Source organism: Centroberyx gerrardi, chromosome 7 (assembly GCF_048128805.1).
Source record: "Centroberyx gerrardi isolate f3 chromosome 7, fCenGer3.hap1.cur.20231027, whole genome shotgun sequence".
Classification (NCBI taxonomy): domain Eukaryota; kingdom Metazoa; phylum Chordata; class Actinopteri; order Beryciformes; family Berycidae; genus Centroberyx; species Centroberyx gerrardi.
The window spans coordinates 7,066,733-7,083,485 of NC_136003.1; the positions used below are offsets into that span (position 1 = coordinate 7,066,733).

Consider the following 16,753-nt stretch of genomic DNA (forward strand, 5'->3'; position numbering starts at 1 on the left):
GCATGATGAATTAATACGCAGTTTCATATGAACAAAACTCCCCATCACACACACAAAATCCAGCAGTTATTTCAAAAATGTGTTTATTTTCTTCTGCCTTCAAGACAAACATTTTGGTGTGTGTGTGTGTGTGTGTGTGTGTGTGTGTGTGTGTGTGTGTGTGTGGTACATGTACACATAATCAAGCATGTGTGAACAATCAAGTCTTCTCATAGAAAAACAAAAGGATGATTCTTAAAAAAAAGAAAATATGAACCACTATTGTTATGCATTTAAAAATCGACGAGAATAAATAAACATAATTAAAAGTATGTGAAACTCAGAAGAATGCATGGGCTAGGAGAGGACAGCTGGGATATGACAGAGTTAATGTGAAGCACCTCTTCACATGGTCGGCAGAGGGCAACATAACACTTTTTTTTTTTTTATTTGAGTTCTATTGTAAGGAATGGGAACTGAACATGGGTTCAAGTTTTCATTGTCAACCCAATGTAATGTGCTGATTACACACATTACCCCTTTGCAACATCACATTTTGTAAAAACCTGGAATTCTACTATGTACAACAAACATATACTGATGTTGACTTTGTATTACAGGACACCCAGAGACAGTGAGAGGACAAACTTAACACACAAAGGGGGTTGGTGAGAAATGATCATCTCCTAATTGTCCTGCAGATTTACAGCTAAAACGGGAGATGCGGAGAATAATTTGTGCCGATAAGGAAGATGACATCTGCCCTGGTTTAATCTCTATGCCAAAACAAAGTAGCCGGAGTGCCTGGCTTCAATGAACTACCTCGATGCAGACACACTCTTCACTTTCCATATATTTGGTAGTAAATGTGCTGGCTCAGAGCATGCAGAGTGGAGAAGAATAATAATCATCAGATAACTCTCTAAATTGTTTAAAACTTGAGCCCAAAGGGAAAGTTTCAGTCGTACACCCATGGGCTCATTTAAACACGCTGCTTTTCTTTATCATGCCGACAGATGTGGACCCACAGCTCGTTTTGTGTTCTGATCCACAGTTTAAGAAACCATGCCTTTGGAGATCACAGCATACAAGTTTGTAAAAGAATCCATGCTCTGCTCAGTCTGATTCTACGGTGAAATCTATGAGCGGCTATCAGTAGGAAATGCATTCATGACGATCTGGGATCTGTGGCATTAAGCAGTAAAGACGCACTGTTCACATTTGAATTCTTTTTTTGTATTATTAGGATGAGCTTTGTATTAGAAAAAAAGAACTTAGTCCTCTCCAAACTTAATTGGAACACAATTTTGAAATGTCTGCGATGGAGTGTACAAATCCGTCATCTTAAAACAAACATTCCCTTACAGTAAAAGACAAAAAATATGAACAAGATTCTGATAGTATTGTGTGCAGAAGAGAATTAGGGCCACATGTAAAAAATGTATTTGAGTTCTGAGATTAATCTCAGAATTCTGAAAAAAAAGTCAGAATTCTGACTATTCTCAGAATCTCAGAATTCTGACTTTATTCTCAGAATTAAACTCAAATTCTTTTACATGTGGCCCTAATCCTCTTCCATAATTATGAAAAGACACCTTCAGCATACAAAGTAACTTTCCTGCCCCCACAAACTTAAAAAGAGAACAGGGCTTTTAAAAAAAGACAAAATAAAAAAAACCCCAGTATGTTAAACCAGAGAAATCAACCAAAAACATTGGTTTTAAAAACCATCTATTCATCCTCCCATTGACAAAGAGTACATATAATCTATTATCTGTCTTATTTACACTACTTACATCCCTGTTTGTTTTGGGCTGCAATGGGAAGTTCCACTTTACATACTTGCTGCACTGTTGCTCCTTTCCTAAAGAGGAAATATTAAGAGAATTCTGCAGTACTAAATGCTGGATTAGCACTGAAAAAAAGAAAAGTATGTCAACCCAGTGTGAGCTTTTCATTGCTGAAAACAGCCGACATAACAGGTAAAATTAGCTTTTCTATCCTTATGTATAATTCTAGCCTATTTGGCTCTGGTTAAGAAATACCACACTACTACACAGGTTAGATCAGGGACTGGTTTCTCAAAGCACAGTGGAACATTTTCTTTTTTTGTAGTGCACAGAACTCTACAGGAGTTCATAAATTGTCAACCACCAATACTGGCTGCTTTGGGGAACCATATTCATCTCTTCAATATGAAAATCTAGTCTAAAAGTTCTACCAAATCTACAAAAACAGTCGGATATACCACAAAGTAGATACATTCATTTTCATTCTGTGTTCGTCATCATTTTTGAGAAGTAATTTTGCCTGTTTGCAGCTAACTGGAGGATAAAGCCTGGATCTGGTGGTGTCAGTGGATCCCCAGGGCAGCTAAACATCGGAGGCTGACTGCTCCTGAACTTCTATGGAGGTGTGTATATATGGTGAGTGACATTCCCATTACACAAAAAAGGTCACAGGTTCGATTCCCCCTGCTACTTAAAATATTGAGAAACCATTGTGTGCAGCCTGATAAGACACAGATAGGCGGTGTACTAACAGCGTGAACCCACTGCGGTATTACAACACAAACCCCATGAGATCTGTGGAGGGACCTGTCTGCATCGGTACTACATTCATTACTCCTGTAGGATTCACCGCACTGCCCCTTCTCCTGTTCAGAAGCTATTTTACTACGGCTGGATCTCTGAAGTCTTTGATCTCAATTCCTTTAGACAAAAAAGAAAAAGCTCACAATTCTCCTTGCAATGTCCTGCAAAAACCCTGCATCTCCAATTTCAACATTTTTTTGGACATCGTTTTCACCGTGTGCAGAAAACGCTCATGATCCTGGGACCGAGCAAAGCCACTGCACATGCGCTCAGTATTAAAAATGTATGAGTCTAAATGGCAAAATGTGCTGTTTGGAGATGCATAGTTTCAGCAGGACACTCATGCTGTGAATGTGCCCATGTGGCACCTTGAGGTTTTCGGTGGTAAGGACACAACGGAAGCCTTTTGAAATGTACTGAGGACGTGACAACTGAAACCATGGCATATCGTGAAAGGAAAACAAGGCTTGGGTTTATGTATGAAATTATAAAATGCTCCAGGGGCAGCTTGACGGACAGACTCATTTCTTACATTCACTCAAATGAAAGAACACACACACACTCATGTATGCAACAAGTTTAGTGTATAAACGGTGCCCGAAATTAACTTTTTGGCTCGCTTGCCAACGGCCAAGTAATTAATATTCATTTTTCATAGACTATGTCACCCTAAGTGTTCAGTGCTATTTCACCTGTAGAATCAAGTACTGTGTGTTCATATAAAACTTGCCCCCTCACTGTTACCGTATGAAAATTTTACCGGCCAGTGTGATGGGTGAAGACAAATTTTACCAGCATTGGCACTCGGTGGGCGTTAATTTCAGATCCTGTACACACATACACACATTCGCTTTCTTGCAAACAGACAGACACACACACACACACACACACACAAGGAGTATGACCCTCCTGTTGGGAGCGTTACTACCTTTCCTCTCTTCTCTATTACAAACAGGCAGACATAAAAATCTAATCTGGGCCGTTATTTAAAAACCTGGACAAACCGATGGATATTTCTCTACATTAGCAGCAACATTACAGCCGTGGAGCAGACTGCCAGCGCTGGAGCCAATTACCATTAAAACCCTCTAAATCAGGACTCAAACTACTCTCCCTTGCTCTTATATGAATGATACATGGGCAACATTTTGACACAATGTAGAAAGGCCATTTTGCTGAGTTTCCATAACACTTTTATAGATTTATGCACAGTAGGTGAGGTCCTGCTGTCTTTGTACCACGTGTCTCAGTAAGTACTGTGTCATATTCTCTAAATTGTCCATATGTCTCTGCACCGATGTCACCAAGACAGTTTCCAGTAAATTTATTGCACTTGGCAATTTAATTTCAGATTATGATTTCTTCCCATTTGGAAATGGCTGTTGCTACTGAATATATTGCCCATCTACATTGCTTCTAGAAGTTTCCTGTGTATACTTATCTTTATTCTACGGTACTACGCTATTAAAAGTACTCAATTCTCAATCCAATTTTAATTAACTCGTTCCTGAGTTGATGTTTCACAAACTGGAATTGACTCTGAATCTGGATTCAGTCTGGACGATTCAGTCTACACATTGAGAGGGCAAGAGGATGGGGATCGGGAGGGGGGAGTAGTCGAACCTAGGCCTACTAACAGCATAGAATATACATACATACATATGGAGAAATTTATATATTAGCTTAATATATGTCATATACAAACAGTATACATAGTCTCTGTGACAGTGGTGGACAGGTAGTAGGTAGACAGGAAGATAGGCAGGGCTCGAACCTTTAGTCTCTATCGGGTTCCCAGTGTGTGTGTGTGTGTAAGAGAGAATGTGAGTGTGAGTGTGTGTGAGTATCCTGGTGCGTACAGGGGAAGACTGATGAGAAACATAAGACTGCACTCCTGAAACAGAGACAGAGAAGACAAAGAGAGAGAGAGTGAAAGAGAATCAGATATCCATTAAGACAGACAAGAACACATGAACACACACTTCCCAGACTAAAATAGGAAAGGATAGTATGTACACACTCCCTCTCTCCCACACACACACACACACCTCTCACTCGCCACCTACCATGCTGTGTCACATTGTTCTGCTGTACTGTATGCCGGTCTTGGAGGCGATGTTGGACCAGGGCAGCAGAGAGCGCAGCAGGGACTGGGCCTGTCGGTACAGCCGCTGTGGGATGGAGCAGGGGCTCAGGCTGGCCAGGGCCGAACCAATGTGCTGGATATAGTCAGTGGGACAGGGAGTTAAGGTAAAACGCAACAGGCACAGAGAAGACACACACACACACACACGAACACCCGACACCTAGACCTTCCGTCTTAAACACACACCTTCCTATCCCCCTTGCCCCAAAAGGATATAATATTGTCCAGGGCGGATGGCCGCCGTTGATATAGAGCACGTATGTGAATCCGTCTTTGAGGACGCCTCGTATGGAGTAGTAGTAGGGCAGGTAGTGGTGCTGCCTGAAGTCCCTGTTCTCGTAGAAGTGGATGGCAGTGTTGTTGGTGGTGAGGACGTGTAGGTAGATGGCCTTACAGTGGTCCTGGGCTGTCGTAGAGATGTGCTCCTTCAAACTGTCCAGCAGTAGAGAGCCTGGGTGGCGGGGTGGAGAGAGAGAGGAGAGTTAGTGACGGAGAGAGAGAGTAGGCAGACAGATTTACAGTGTCCTAGGTCATGGTCGAGATGTTTCCTTCAGTCTGTCCAGCAGTAGAGGGAGAGAAGGGAGAGAGAAGAATGGAGGGAGAGAAGATGGGATGAGAGCTAGAGCAGTGCTTCTTGCAGAACTCTTTTAGATGTGGTGGGTAATTTTGGTTCTGAGACAGACGTTCGCCCCGAGCCGATACCAGGATCAGTTCTCGTAGGTTTTGCAGGTTAAGAATGGCTCTTATTTGGATATTTATCAGGGTTGGACCGATATATAGGTTTGCAGATATATCGGGCCGATATTGGCCTTTTATTAAATATCTGACACCGGCCAGTCATGTCGTCCACTGCTGATATGAGTCTGTAAGACTTGCAATAAAATTTGATAGATTTGATCGTGCAATTATGTTTTTCATGTAGTAATTCTTCACTTAAAGGCAGTAGTGTGTCCCACAGTTCCCCCTGCCATAGTACAGGTATGGTGGGTCACCCTTCTTTAAGGTGCTGCTGAACCGCCTATAAGGATTTCATTAGTCTGGGTTTCAGTGGAGAGTTTTAGTGTCCCATGAAGGTCTAAATGCTGTTTTAGAGGCTTTTCCATGCTGACAAGAATAAAATTCCGGTACTTTTTTGTCATGAAAATTTTCGGCTATCAGCGACTTGAGTCTAAAAATATCGGTATCAGCCAAAAACTCAGTCAAACCCTAATATTTATATAGACATTTGTGCTCTAACTGCAATGGTAATTGATATTATTAGGGGGCAGGATGAGCAACAAGGCCAGATGATGAATGCTCCTTGTGTCTGGATTTTTTCAAAAATCCAGCTTGGAAGAGCCACTGCATCAAAATGAATGTAAAGGACACACTGAGCTCAACAGATACAGAGTTGGTGAGAGAGACTAGACAGCGTTACGGTGCCCAAGGCTGTGGTCAAGATCTGCTTCTTCAAGCTGTCCAGCAACAGAGAGTCTGAAGGAAATACGCGAGAGAGAGGAGGAGAGAGAAAGGAGCAGAGGAAGGAAGACGGTGAACAGAAAAAGCCAATCAGCGTTATTTGTGCTGAGGAAGGCAGATGGTCTTGCAGGACCTGCACTGCGGTCAAGGTGTATTCATTCAATAAAGAGAGGGAGGGATGGAGGGAGGGTGGGGAAGGGTAGATGAGAGAAAGAGAAAGTGTGGGCTGTGGTCGTGATGTGCTCTTCAAACGGTCCAACAATAAAATGCCTTGACGAAAAGCCAGCCGAGAGAGGGAGGGAAAGAGAAACTGGAAGAGAAAGAGCAAGAGAGACAAATTGGTATGGAAGAGAGGGAGTGTGTCAGTCAGGGAGTGTTTTGGTGAAAAGTGTTGCCGTGGTTTTGCGATGTGCTTCTTCAAACAGTGAACGGGGAGAAAGAGAGGGAAGAATGACAAAGTAAAAAAAGAAAATGGCAAGAGCAAATGAAGAGAGAGGGGGGAAGAGAGCAGCAGGTAGGGAGCTACAACTCCATAAGAGTCAGTATGTGTTTGGCTGTTAAAAATAGGATCAGGCACCGAGAGGAAAAAGAACATCACATCAAGTGGAGGCTTCCTGAAAATCATTGTTATAGGATAACAGAAGGCGTGTGTGTGTGTGTGTGTGTGTGTGCGCGTGTGTGTGTGTGTGTTTGTGGGGTTGGTGAGTCGGTGGGAGGCGAGCAGTACCTATGCCATGTTTCCTGAACTCTTTGACCACTCCCAGGCTGAGGATGTAGGCTACCTGTGTGTCCACTGGGAAACTGGAGGCCAGGATGTCTCCATCCTAACACACACAGACAGACAGAGGCAGAGACAGAGAGACAGAGACAATTATGGATAGTGGATTCCGATGTTTTCTAGGAAATTACAATAGATTATTTTACAAGCCAAACAGGAAGAGAAAAAATAACTCCAAGCGATGGCACAGAGGTGTCAAAATGGCTGATAGACTAAGGGTGCGATCACACCAACAGTTAGTTTTCTGTGGTCCAAACCATAGTGGAAAAACACTGCCCACACTGCCCAGTTACAAACGAACCACAGCTTGTAAACAAAAGTCACGTAGCTCGTTTATTAGACAGAGTTTTGGTGAAATTTTAGTGGTGAGGGGAGTCAAAATAAATCTGATCCCTGTAACCTTAGGTAAGCACGATGGACTTGTCTGCGCACTTTGATTCGCTCTGTAGTTTACCTTCAACACAGGAGACTGCGGCTTGACCTGCCTGTGGTTCATTTTGTTATGCTAGGCTTTCCATGCATGAGTAACTGCTGGCTAATAGATGCCAACATCTGTCTCTTTATACCCATAAAACCTTGCATTTGGGGTTGATTCCTGTAGTTTGGAGGGGTTTGGATTACATTTTCACTCCTAACAAACCGCACTGCAGTTCTCTTGGAGGAGGACAGAGACCTGCATTTTCAGGCATCTCGGTTCGAATGGCATTGTTCTCACCTGCCCAAACAACCCGAACAAAAGCAGTAAACACTCCAGAGTTCGAATAAACCGCTCCAAACACGCTTGGTGTGAATGCGCCCTAGCTTACTAACAACAATCATAATCTATACCTCCCTCTGGGAACTGCCCATTACAGCCACGGTGTTCGCCTGTGCAAATTGCCCACTGGGGAGGTGTGTTCAAAAATGTAAATGCTCTGCCAAAGGGAAATGAAGCTTTGATACCAGACAAAGCCTCCATACAGAGAGAACCCTTCATGAAAACTAAAGCCCAAAGCGATAAGTGATTTGTTTTTTGCACTTATTTCAAGTACCTGTCAAGCGTAATAAATCAAATTCCACTAACTGCCAAGCATCTTGTTGCTCAAATAGAATTGAGTGTGACTTTTCCCAAAATAGTTAAAACACCACCTCAGGGTAAACACACTGCAAGGTATTATACCTTTAATAGTAATAACTTTATACTATAATAATAAAAATTTTATAGCACCATTCACATATAGAATGCAACTCAAAGGGCTTTACATAAAATAAATGGATTAAAACATTTACAAGCAAAAGCTAAATGTTCAAACATTACAAATTAAAAATATAAGCAAAAGCAAGACAGAATTTGTCTAATGAAATGACATTAAAAAAAGAAAGAAAGAAAGATAAAGGTAAGTAAGGAAGGATTATACTCCAGTATAGGAACAAACCTCTAAACCTATGATTTATCTACCATCTATTATAATAATAATCTTTAGACTTTGAGGTAATACTATAGTGTGATCACATGCCACCAGGAGTTCTCAACACTAACCACATTCAAGCTAGTGTCAACCAGTTGTTACACTGAAAACAGCGAATATCAGACTTCAATATCACCACTGTTTCTAATGCAGTTTTCACACCATTTTTCAAGTTGACTCGTACCCACTAACTAACCAATACACACATTTGAAAATAGTAAGCATTCAAAATACAGGCCATTACATGTGCTGCTTGTCATCGTTATCTTCCAAATAGGTCCCAAGCAGACAATTTTCCAAAGAATTAACAGGACACCATAATAAAATGCCAATTTAGTTATCAATCCATCCCATACACAGAAACATGTGACGTCCCAAAAGCCTGTATGCTTCAAGTATTGAAGTATAAAGTGTTTAAGTCTTGTGCTTCTGTAAAGATTCCTGTAAAGTGACCACGAATGTTCTCAGTGGGGCACTTAAGAGATCCTAGGGGGACACAGTAAATGTGAGGTAAGCTACAGGTTTAGTACACTGCTGAGCATTAATGAAGGAACAAGAAAACACTGATATCCACTGGGTTTAAGCAGCATGGGGAGAAGCTGCAGACTATAGGCATTCTCAGGTTTCAGGGAGCGGCTTGGTTTACAAGGTCCGACTAAGATGGCAATGCAAACCAGCTGACCACAGCCAATACAAACAGGTCTACCCTATTTTCACACCAACAAGTGGACATTAATGAACAAAGGAGAGAAAAGTCTAGAACTCATTCACATCTAAAAGCATTTTCAACAAACATTTTCAGTCTCTCCCTTTGCCCCTTCACTTTTCTTCTTTCAATCTTCATTTCTATCTCCTCGTCTTTCTCTTCCCCTCTCTGTCATCTGTCCACTCTCCATCCTCCTCTCCTAAACAATTTCAATCTGTTCATCTCCCTCCATTTCTTCATCCTCTCTTCTGAAGTTTGAACCCTTTCTCCTTCCAGTATCTACCTCTTTCTCTTGCCCCATCCTTTCCTCCATTCTCCGCTCTCCTTCCTCTACACGTTTCATTCCTTCTTTTACCCCTCATCTCTTCTTTCAGTATTTTCCCACGCTTCACCACCCCGTCACCCTTCTCTCTTTTCTTCCTTCCCCTCTCCAATTCCCTTTTCAGTACTTTCATGTCTCACCTCAACACCCTGTTATTCTTTCTTTCTTCCTTCCTTTCTTTCTCCTGTCTCCTGGTAGAGTCTAACTCAATCAAGGGCATCTGGTTCTGTCTAATTAGCAGACTAAAAACAGAATCTGGAATGTCAGTGTTCCATTTAAGACGTTTTTTTTCAAATGGCAGCTGAGTGAGCAGAGATAAACTACACTAAAGCGCAGTCAGTGACACATGGGCACAGACAACAACCTCGAACAAACTTTAAACTTCAACTCAAACACTAACTCCAAAATGTCTCCTTTTCAAAGTGATGGCTAACAAAATGTCCTCACCTTTCCACCACTGTGAGGGCATTTCTGGCATACACAGTGTACAATCTCAATGTCTATGTGTGGCCTGGACATCGTACCTCTTTGTGTACTTTGGTCCGGCCTTTGATCTCGGCCACAATCATTCCCACGATGCCTCCTTTGAAGGTGGCAGCCAGGGAGAAGAACTTCTTGTTGGAGGTGATATCCTGATACCATGAGTCTGGGTACCTGGAGCCAAAGGTCAGAGATGTCAGTGTAGGAACTAGGGACTATCACTAATACAGATGATAATCTATATACTCTGTTTATCCAAAGAAACTTGCAGTGCTATCAGTGCCTATTAGGGATGAGACGATATATTGAAATTCAATATATCGCGATACAAAACTGTGACAATACGTATCATGAGGCAGAAATTTTTTTTTTTTTTTTAATTTTAAAAAAATGAAAATCGCAATATTAGCTCCATTTTATTCTGCTGTAGTAATCACAAATTAGACGGCTTGACCATCACAATTTCACAAGCTCTCCTTCCAAATTATATTATTTGCTCTTTGTAATGACATTTTAAATTAAACATCTGTAAATTGTTCACATTCTAGCAAGCCAATGGCATTGCTAGAAAGAATTGTGGCTCAGAAATAAACATAATTCTGCACAGTCACACATTGTTGTCATTGAACATTCATTCAGTACATCGTTCGTATCATGGTTGTATCAAATTGTGAACCCCATATCACATATCAAATTGTACCATGAGATAACCATGTCATCCCATCCCTAGTGCATATATTTTTATTGTGTCCCAGTGGGAAACCCCAAACCCTGGTAGTGTTAGTGCCACGTTCTATCATTTGAGCCACACTGGACCAAAAGAACCTCATTAACTGCATGAGAAACATTAAATTGTGAGTTGAAGTAATTCATGGAGGGAGTGATGCTCACTCGATTGGGAACCAATCGCCGCAGAGCAGCTTGACGCTCTCTATGTCATCGTGGCAGAGGAGCCGGAGCTGGACTTCGCTGAGAGCAGTGGGAGGCACCACGTCAGTCATTCACACCTGCAGAACCAACAGAGAGCACACACGGGTTTCTGTCAAGCGACGGACCAATGGTGAGTCTACATTGAGAGCTACAGGAGGCACATCAGTCATTCTCATATAAAGAAACCAATAAGAGACCATACTGAAAGAAACTTTAAGACTTTTAAAACCAAGTCCTCCCTGAATGCAGTGAAGGCATCCTGTCAGCCATTCACACCCACAGGAATCAATTGGAGATCAAATTTGACTTTAAACTGTTGAACAGCAACAGCGTGGAAGGCGCCACAGCTTCATTCATAAATACATTATGGGACCCAATAGTAAATTAGATAAAGACAAATGCTTGCTGAGTAATGTAGGGAAGACCACATAGGTCATTGATGCGATCTCCTGTGTAGGTTTCCTATTGCACTAAATTTAATTCATAGCGAAAATGAAAGCAAAATGAAAACAGATACGGTGGACAAGTCTGACAAGTCTGTAGAGAATATCAAATCATGTTCAACTGTTGATATATCTGTTTCTCTAGCTAATAAACTGTTAATCGACGAGCACAAGCTTAAATTTATCATTGTTGAATAAACAACAATACGCTAATTCAGCCAGAACTATATCTTAATCATTAAAATCGCCAATTGATGCTGTACAACTGCACGTTTGTGTTTTAACTGCACGTTAAAACACAAACGTTATTGTTTGCTCTTCTGCTGAACAGTTGGTGGTGATGTTGTTGTTGCTCCTGCTGTTGTTTATGTCAACAGCATACTACCTGTAGGTGTAACCACACTTTAACAATCACAAATAATGCTGACACAGTTTGCTTGAGAAAATGCAGGGATTTGGTACAGTAGCTGCTTGTTGAGTGCTGTAGCTGACTGCTAGCTAATTAGCTTACTCGGTGGCTAGCGTTAACGTTAGCTAATGTTCTGTTGCTAAGCTAGCGTACCTTGTTTCAGCACTCGGACCAGAGGAACGTCGAGGAAATGATATTCCTTGCGTATCGATTGATACAGTCACTACTCCGGACACACCATGATAAGACACAAGTTTATTCTCTACTCACAAGACCATTTCATTACTGTGCCAATGCTAGACACCTAAGCTAACCTAAGCTAGCCCTCCTTTGCTATCTTTGACAGCTGGATGTTTTCTTCCTGTTTGTGGCAGTTACATTACGGAAATTACGTCACTCTTGTTCTTCTTCTCTGAGTTTTATGGTGGATCGCAAACCAACTTTTTTTTAGATGCACACTGCCACCTACTGTATCGGAGTGTGTAGTATTTATGTGTCGTTAAACCATCTCTTAAAATATCTGGTTCAACCAAAGCTCTTGCCAAACTAAATCAATTAAATTAATTCCAACTTAAAATATGTTAGCTATGCTGTATTTTCAGGGTAAAATTTAGCTTACAGCCGATTGGTAAAGGACACAGCTGTGTCTCTGACTGTATAAACCCAAAAACCCCATGATCATGACTGCACTGAACCTGTAGTGAGGGCTTTTCATTTAGCCTACAGTATCCTAGGCCTACATATGTTGTACCAAACGCCTATGCAAATGTATTAAAACTTTGTAGAAATGCAAAAGTCATCAAGACACATCTGTAGTTTTAAAACTTTATTACAGGGTTTTCCATTTCCAGTAATTACTATTGCTTCAATTCTCCTGCTCTGATCACAAGGTTGTTCACGATAATAGAAGCAACAGAGAAAAAAGTTTTATCAATTGTTAATGCAGTCTGTACAAAAGAAACAGCTGATTACAAATTCATAAGCAAGTAACTGAAGTAGGCTACCCTTGTGCCTGACATAAATGCAACAACCCTGGAAAACATGTACATAAAGCAAAGGAAGGTTACACATATTCACCAGCATTTACCTATAGGCCACACAGGATTTTATGTATCCTTTGTGCCATAACCCAAGGTGAGCATTCATACAGAAGCCCAATTCTTCTAAATGTTACAGGGTTGAGTGTGTGCTTCCACTCCACTAGACCTACACATCGGCTTATCCCTTGTTCCCAACATTACTCTACTGCCATTACTGCTCTCTTTACATTCTCTTTACATTCCTGCAACTAACAGGCTAATGAATCAACACACTCTGCTGGCTTGGAACAGCCCACTCAGCAGATCAGAAACCAAACTGTATCAGCAATTATAGGTTACAGGGACGTCTGTTATACAAAGGGACGTCTGTTATATGTTCATTGTTGCTGTACATTATGATAAATGCCTGAATTACAAGTATTCGTGAAAGTGATGGATAATTATTACAGATTTTTTTTGTTCACACTATTTCATGTGTAATCTTCTAAGAGGGGGTCTGTTGTTTTGCACTGAAAGAATTTTTGTAAGTTTATCCATCTTGATCCAGAGCTTCCTTCAGAGACAGTACTCTGTGTGCCATAACCAGAAGAACTCAGCGATGATGTGGAGGAGTCAGACGATGACTTTTGGGATCCCTGAGCAGGTCTTGTCAACAATGGGCTGTCTCCACTCACTGCAGAGAAAGAATTACAATTTCTTAGTAATAATAGGTCAGTGTTGTTAACTTCATAGATTGCTGTGGTGGGGAATTCATGGTGTTCAACTCTTCAAATGCTTCTGAACCACTCATGTAAAATAGGCCATCTAGTGGCCAAATATCAACAGTACATGAAGAGTCCTTTTGGGAAAACGAACATTACCTGGAAGTCCTTACTGAATATTTTTAAAATATAGAGGATCCAGTAACCTACTACCAGACCTACTACCCTTTAAAAAATACAATTTTGCTGCTCTTGTGTAAAACCCTTGTAACTCTTTTCTTTTGTAAACTGAAAATCTATAAATAAAGTGTTTTAAAAAAACTAAAAACCTTGTAACTCCAATTTTGATGATTTTCACGTTTTCACTTAAATTGAAGGATTACATGCTCCATTATGGGTTGAGAAAATTCTCCCACCTCTTGGGCTTGTGAGTCCCTTTCAGAACCCACTGGATAAACTCAAAAATGCATTGCCATCAAGCTAAAAACAAGGCTGTTTTTCTTAGTTCCTGAAAAGTTGACATTTTGGAGATACAAGGTTTTCATCCAACAGCATTGAAGAATTGCAGATACTTACTGTTAAGAGGAATTTCAATGCTTTGTGCATGTCCAAGTGGCTGCCCAGCCACCATCCCCTCTATCTTCTCCAGCAGCTCTGTCACCTGAGAGCCATCACCCTTGCTCTTGTTGTTGAAGACGTGATACCTGTTCCCGCATTTCCCAACAAGCCACTGGAGGGCCCTTCCCTCACTCTCAATGTAATGCTCAATGGATCTGTCACCCAGAAAGTCCCCGTAAGTGAACAACACCATGCAGCCGTTCCACACCGCGTCACCGAGGGGACGAACGTGCGCCTCTAGGTCTTTCCTCTCTTTCTCTGTAAACAACAAGTCTAATCGTAACACCAGGAGGAGAGCGTGGGGCTCCGCGGGAAACAGAGACGCACCGCTCAGTATGACTTTTCTTTTTTGTTCATCTGGTGCCTGGCTGAAAAAGAGAGACATCCACCATCCTGGAGTGTCGACTACTGTGACCTGTCTCCCTGCCACGTGTCCCTGTCCCGTCACACACTGAGCTGTCCTGCCACTGAACTCCTTTCTGCCGAGTATTGTGTTCCCAGAGGAACTCTTCCCTGCATGTCCGTACCCCAGCAGTACCATCCTCAGTACTGCTGCCCTCGGGTTTCCGTCTCTTTGTCTCTGCACCTCCATCACTCTATCGTTAGGTTTGTTCTGCTCTGCCCTAGTCTCCTTAATCACCTTTCTGTCCACCATATAATGTCTTCCTCTGTTTCCTGCCACCATCTCCTCTATCTTCTCCAGCAGCTCTGTGACCTGAGAGCCATCACCCCTGCTCTTGTTGTTGAAGACATGATACCTGCTCCCGCATTTCTCAATGAGCCATCGAAGGTCCCCCCCTTCACTCTCAATGTACTGCTCAATGGTTGCGCTACCCAAACAGTTGCCACAGGTGAACAGCACTATGGTGTGACGCCACGCTCTCTCACCGAGAAGACACAGGTGTTTCTTTACAGCTTCCTTGTACCCAGCAGGGAAAGACATGTCTGCACAGACGACAAGGAGTAGGACGTGCGGCCCTGGGGAGCATAAAGACACGCTACGAACGATCTCCTGTTTAACAAGCTCAGGAGTGTAGACAGAAGGGACATCTCTCCACCATCCTGGAGTGTCAATCACCGTGACCCGCCTTCCTGCCATTCTACCTTGCCTCTTCACACACCGAGATGTGGTCCCTAACTTGAACACTTCGCTGTCCAGGATGGTGTTTCCTGATGAACTCTTCCCTGCTGTTTTCCATCCCAGCAGCACTAGCCTCAGCTCTGAAAGAAAGGATGAGAAAAGACTTCAATGACACTAGTAGACGCATGTTTACACTTTCAAAATTGATATTAAAGATGCTACATGTAGCATTTTAACATCAAGAAATCATTACCCCTATTATTTTTGAGACATCGGTATAATTTCTGTAAACAAATGAGACCACTACAGAGAAGACTGGCTGCTGGATTTCATGGGAAATTTCCTGGATTACTTCATAGCAGGAAACAGGAAATGGGTGCTGTTCTTTCAGCACAAATGGAGGAAGTAGCAACATCCTCATTGCGACAGGAAGCAGGGGAGTTCACAGGAAATGTGGTCTTAATTTTGAGAGGCACTAGCAGTGGATCGTGGTCTCATTTCTTTACAGTAATTATACCAAGGTATTGCACTTATTCTGACAATGACATACCGATGTTGAAAATTGCATTGGTAGAAGGGGTAACTTATGTCAAATGATTCCCTACCCTCTGGTGACTTGAGCGTTGTTCTCTGTTTCTTCACATTCATCCGTCTCTTTTGTGCTCTCTCGCTTGTTCTCTTCCTTTCTTCTAATTCCTGTGCAACCATTCTATGGATCTCAAAATGCTGTCCTACATTTCCTGCCATCTCCTCTATCTTCTCCAGCAGCTCTGTGACCTGAGTACCACCTCTCTGTTCCTGGTTGTTGAAGACATGATACCTGTTCCCGCATTTCTCAAGAAGCTCCTGGAGGGCCTCCCCTTCACTCTCAATGTACTGCTCAATGGTTTTGTCTCCCAGACATTCTCCTTTGGTGAACAACACAATGCTATTCTTCCAAACCCTCTCACTGAACAAAAGCAATAAAAGCTTTCCCAACAACTTCCTTCAGATTGAAGTCTATTTGTAGAACCAAGAGGAGCACGTTGGGTCCTTGGGGGCAGAGAGATACGCCATAAAACATCTCTTGCTTGACCAGCACAGGAGTGTGCGTGGCAGACACGTTCACCCACCATTCCGGAGTGTCGACCACAACAACCTGCCTCCCTGTTACTTCTCCCTGTCTCTTCACACTCTGGGTAGTTCTCCCGAGCCTAAACGTCTCTCTGCCCAGGATGGTGTTCCCTGATGAACTCTTTCCAGCTCCCTTGGGTCCGAGCATCACACTTCCAAGTTCTGGGCACTTGATCACTACAATCAAAAAAACAAATGTGTATACTAATTAATAAACATTGTTGTATGTCACTTAGCATGACTACATCTTATTTGAAATAATGTTATAATCAGCAAAAGACCCCATTTTGGCCCATCACTGCACCCTCTTTCATCAGTTATCTTGCTGTGTCTGAAACACTGTGATCAAATAGTTTGATTGCAATGTGACTGCGACAGTAAGGGAGATCTGGGGCGATTGTAGCACTTTTTAGTTTTTTCCTCATTACAAAAATATTGCGTCACCTAGAGTGACAATATTTTAATGTGGACAACCTTCACATGTGCCCTACCAGTATAAACAATAAT

The 16,753-nt window shown here is 42.0% G+C and overlaps 1 protein-coding gene and 1 pseudogene across 2 annotated transcripts; both read right to left on the reverse strand.

Moving 5' to 3' along the window:
* Positions 1–3,210: 3,210 nt before the first annotated feature.
* Positions 3,211–12,031, reverse strand: naa60 (N-alpha-acetyltransferase 60, NatF catalytic subunit). The gene is made up of 7 exons (XM_071903120.2): positions 11,847–12,031; positions 10,803–10,918; positions 9,956–10,085; positions 6,905–7,001; positions 4,936–5,170; positions 4,640–4,805; positions 3,211–4,467 (listed from the first exon to the last, which is right to left on the reverse strand). Exons 2-6 carry the CDS (start codon positions 10,910–10,912, stop codon positions 4,649–4,651), a joined length of 729 nt encoding a protein of 242 aa, XP_071759221.1. The 5' UTR covers positions 10,913–10,918; positions 11,847–12,031; the 3' UTR covers positions 3,211–4,467; positions 4,640–4,648.
* Positions 12,032–12,504: 473 nt separating this feature from the next.
* On the reverse strand, positions 12,505–16,418 carry LOC139914733 (GTPase IMAP family member 8-like; annotated as a pseudogene). Its single transcript, XR_013504971.1, has 3 exons — positions 15,739–16,418; positions 14,011–15,273; positions 12,505–13,406 (listed from the first exon to the last, which is right to left on the reverse strand). The product of XR_013504971.1 is annotated as a GTPase IMAP family member 8-like (transcript).
* Between the last annotated feature and the right edge of the window lie 335 nt (positions 16,419–16,753).

Excerpts from the sequence above, each read along its gene's own strand:
- naa60 (XM_071903120.2), bottom strand. The coding sequence starts at position 10,912 with ATGACTGACGTGGTGCCTCCCACTGCTCTCAGCGAAGTCCAGCTCCGG. Across the intron at positions 7,002-9,955 it reads GGACCAAAGTACACAAAGAG|GATGGAGACATCCTGGCCTC; the intron begins GTACGATGTCCA and ends TGTGTGTGTTAG. Across the intron at positions 4,806-4,935 it reads CATCCGCCCTGGACAATATT|TGACTATATCCAGCACATTG; the intron begins ATATCCTTTTGG and ends TCCCTGTCCCAC.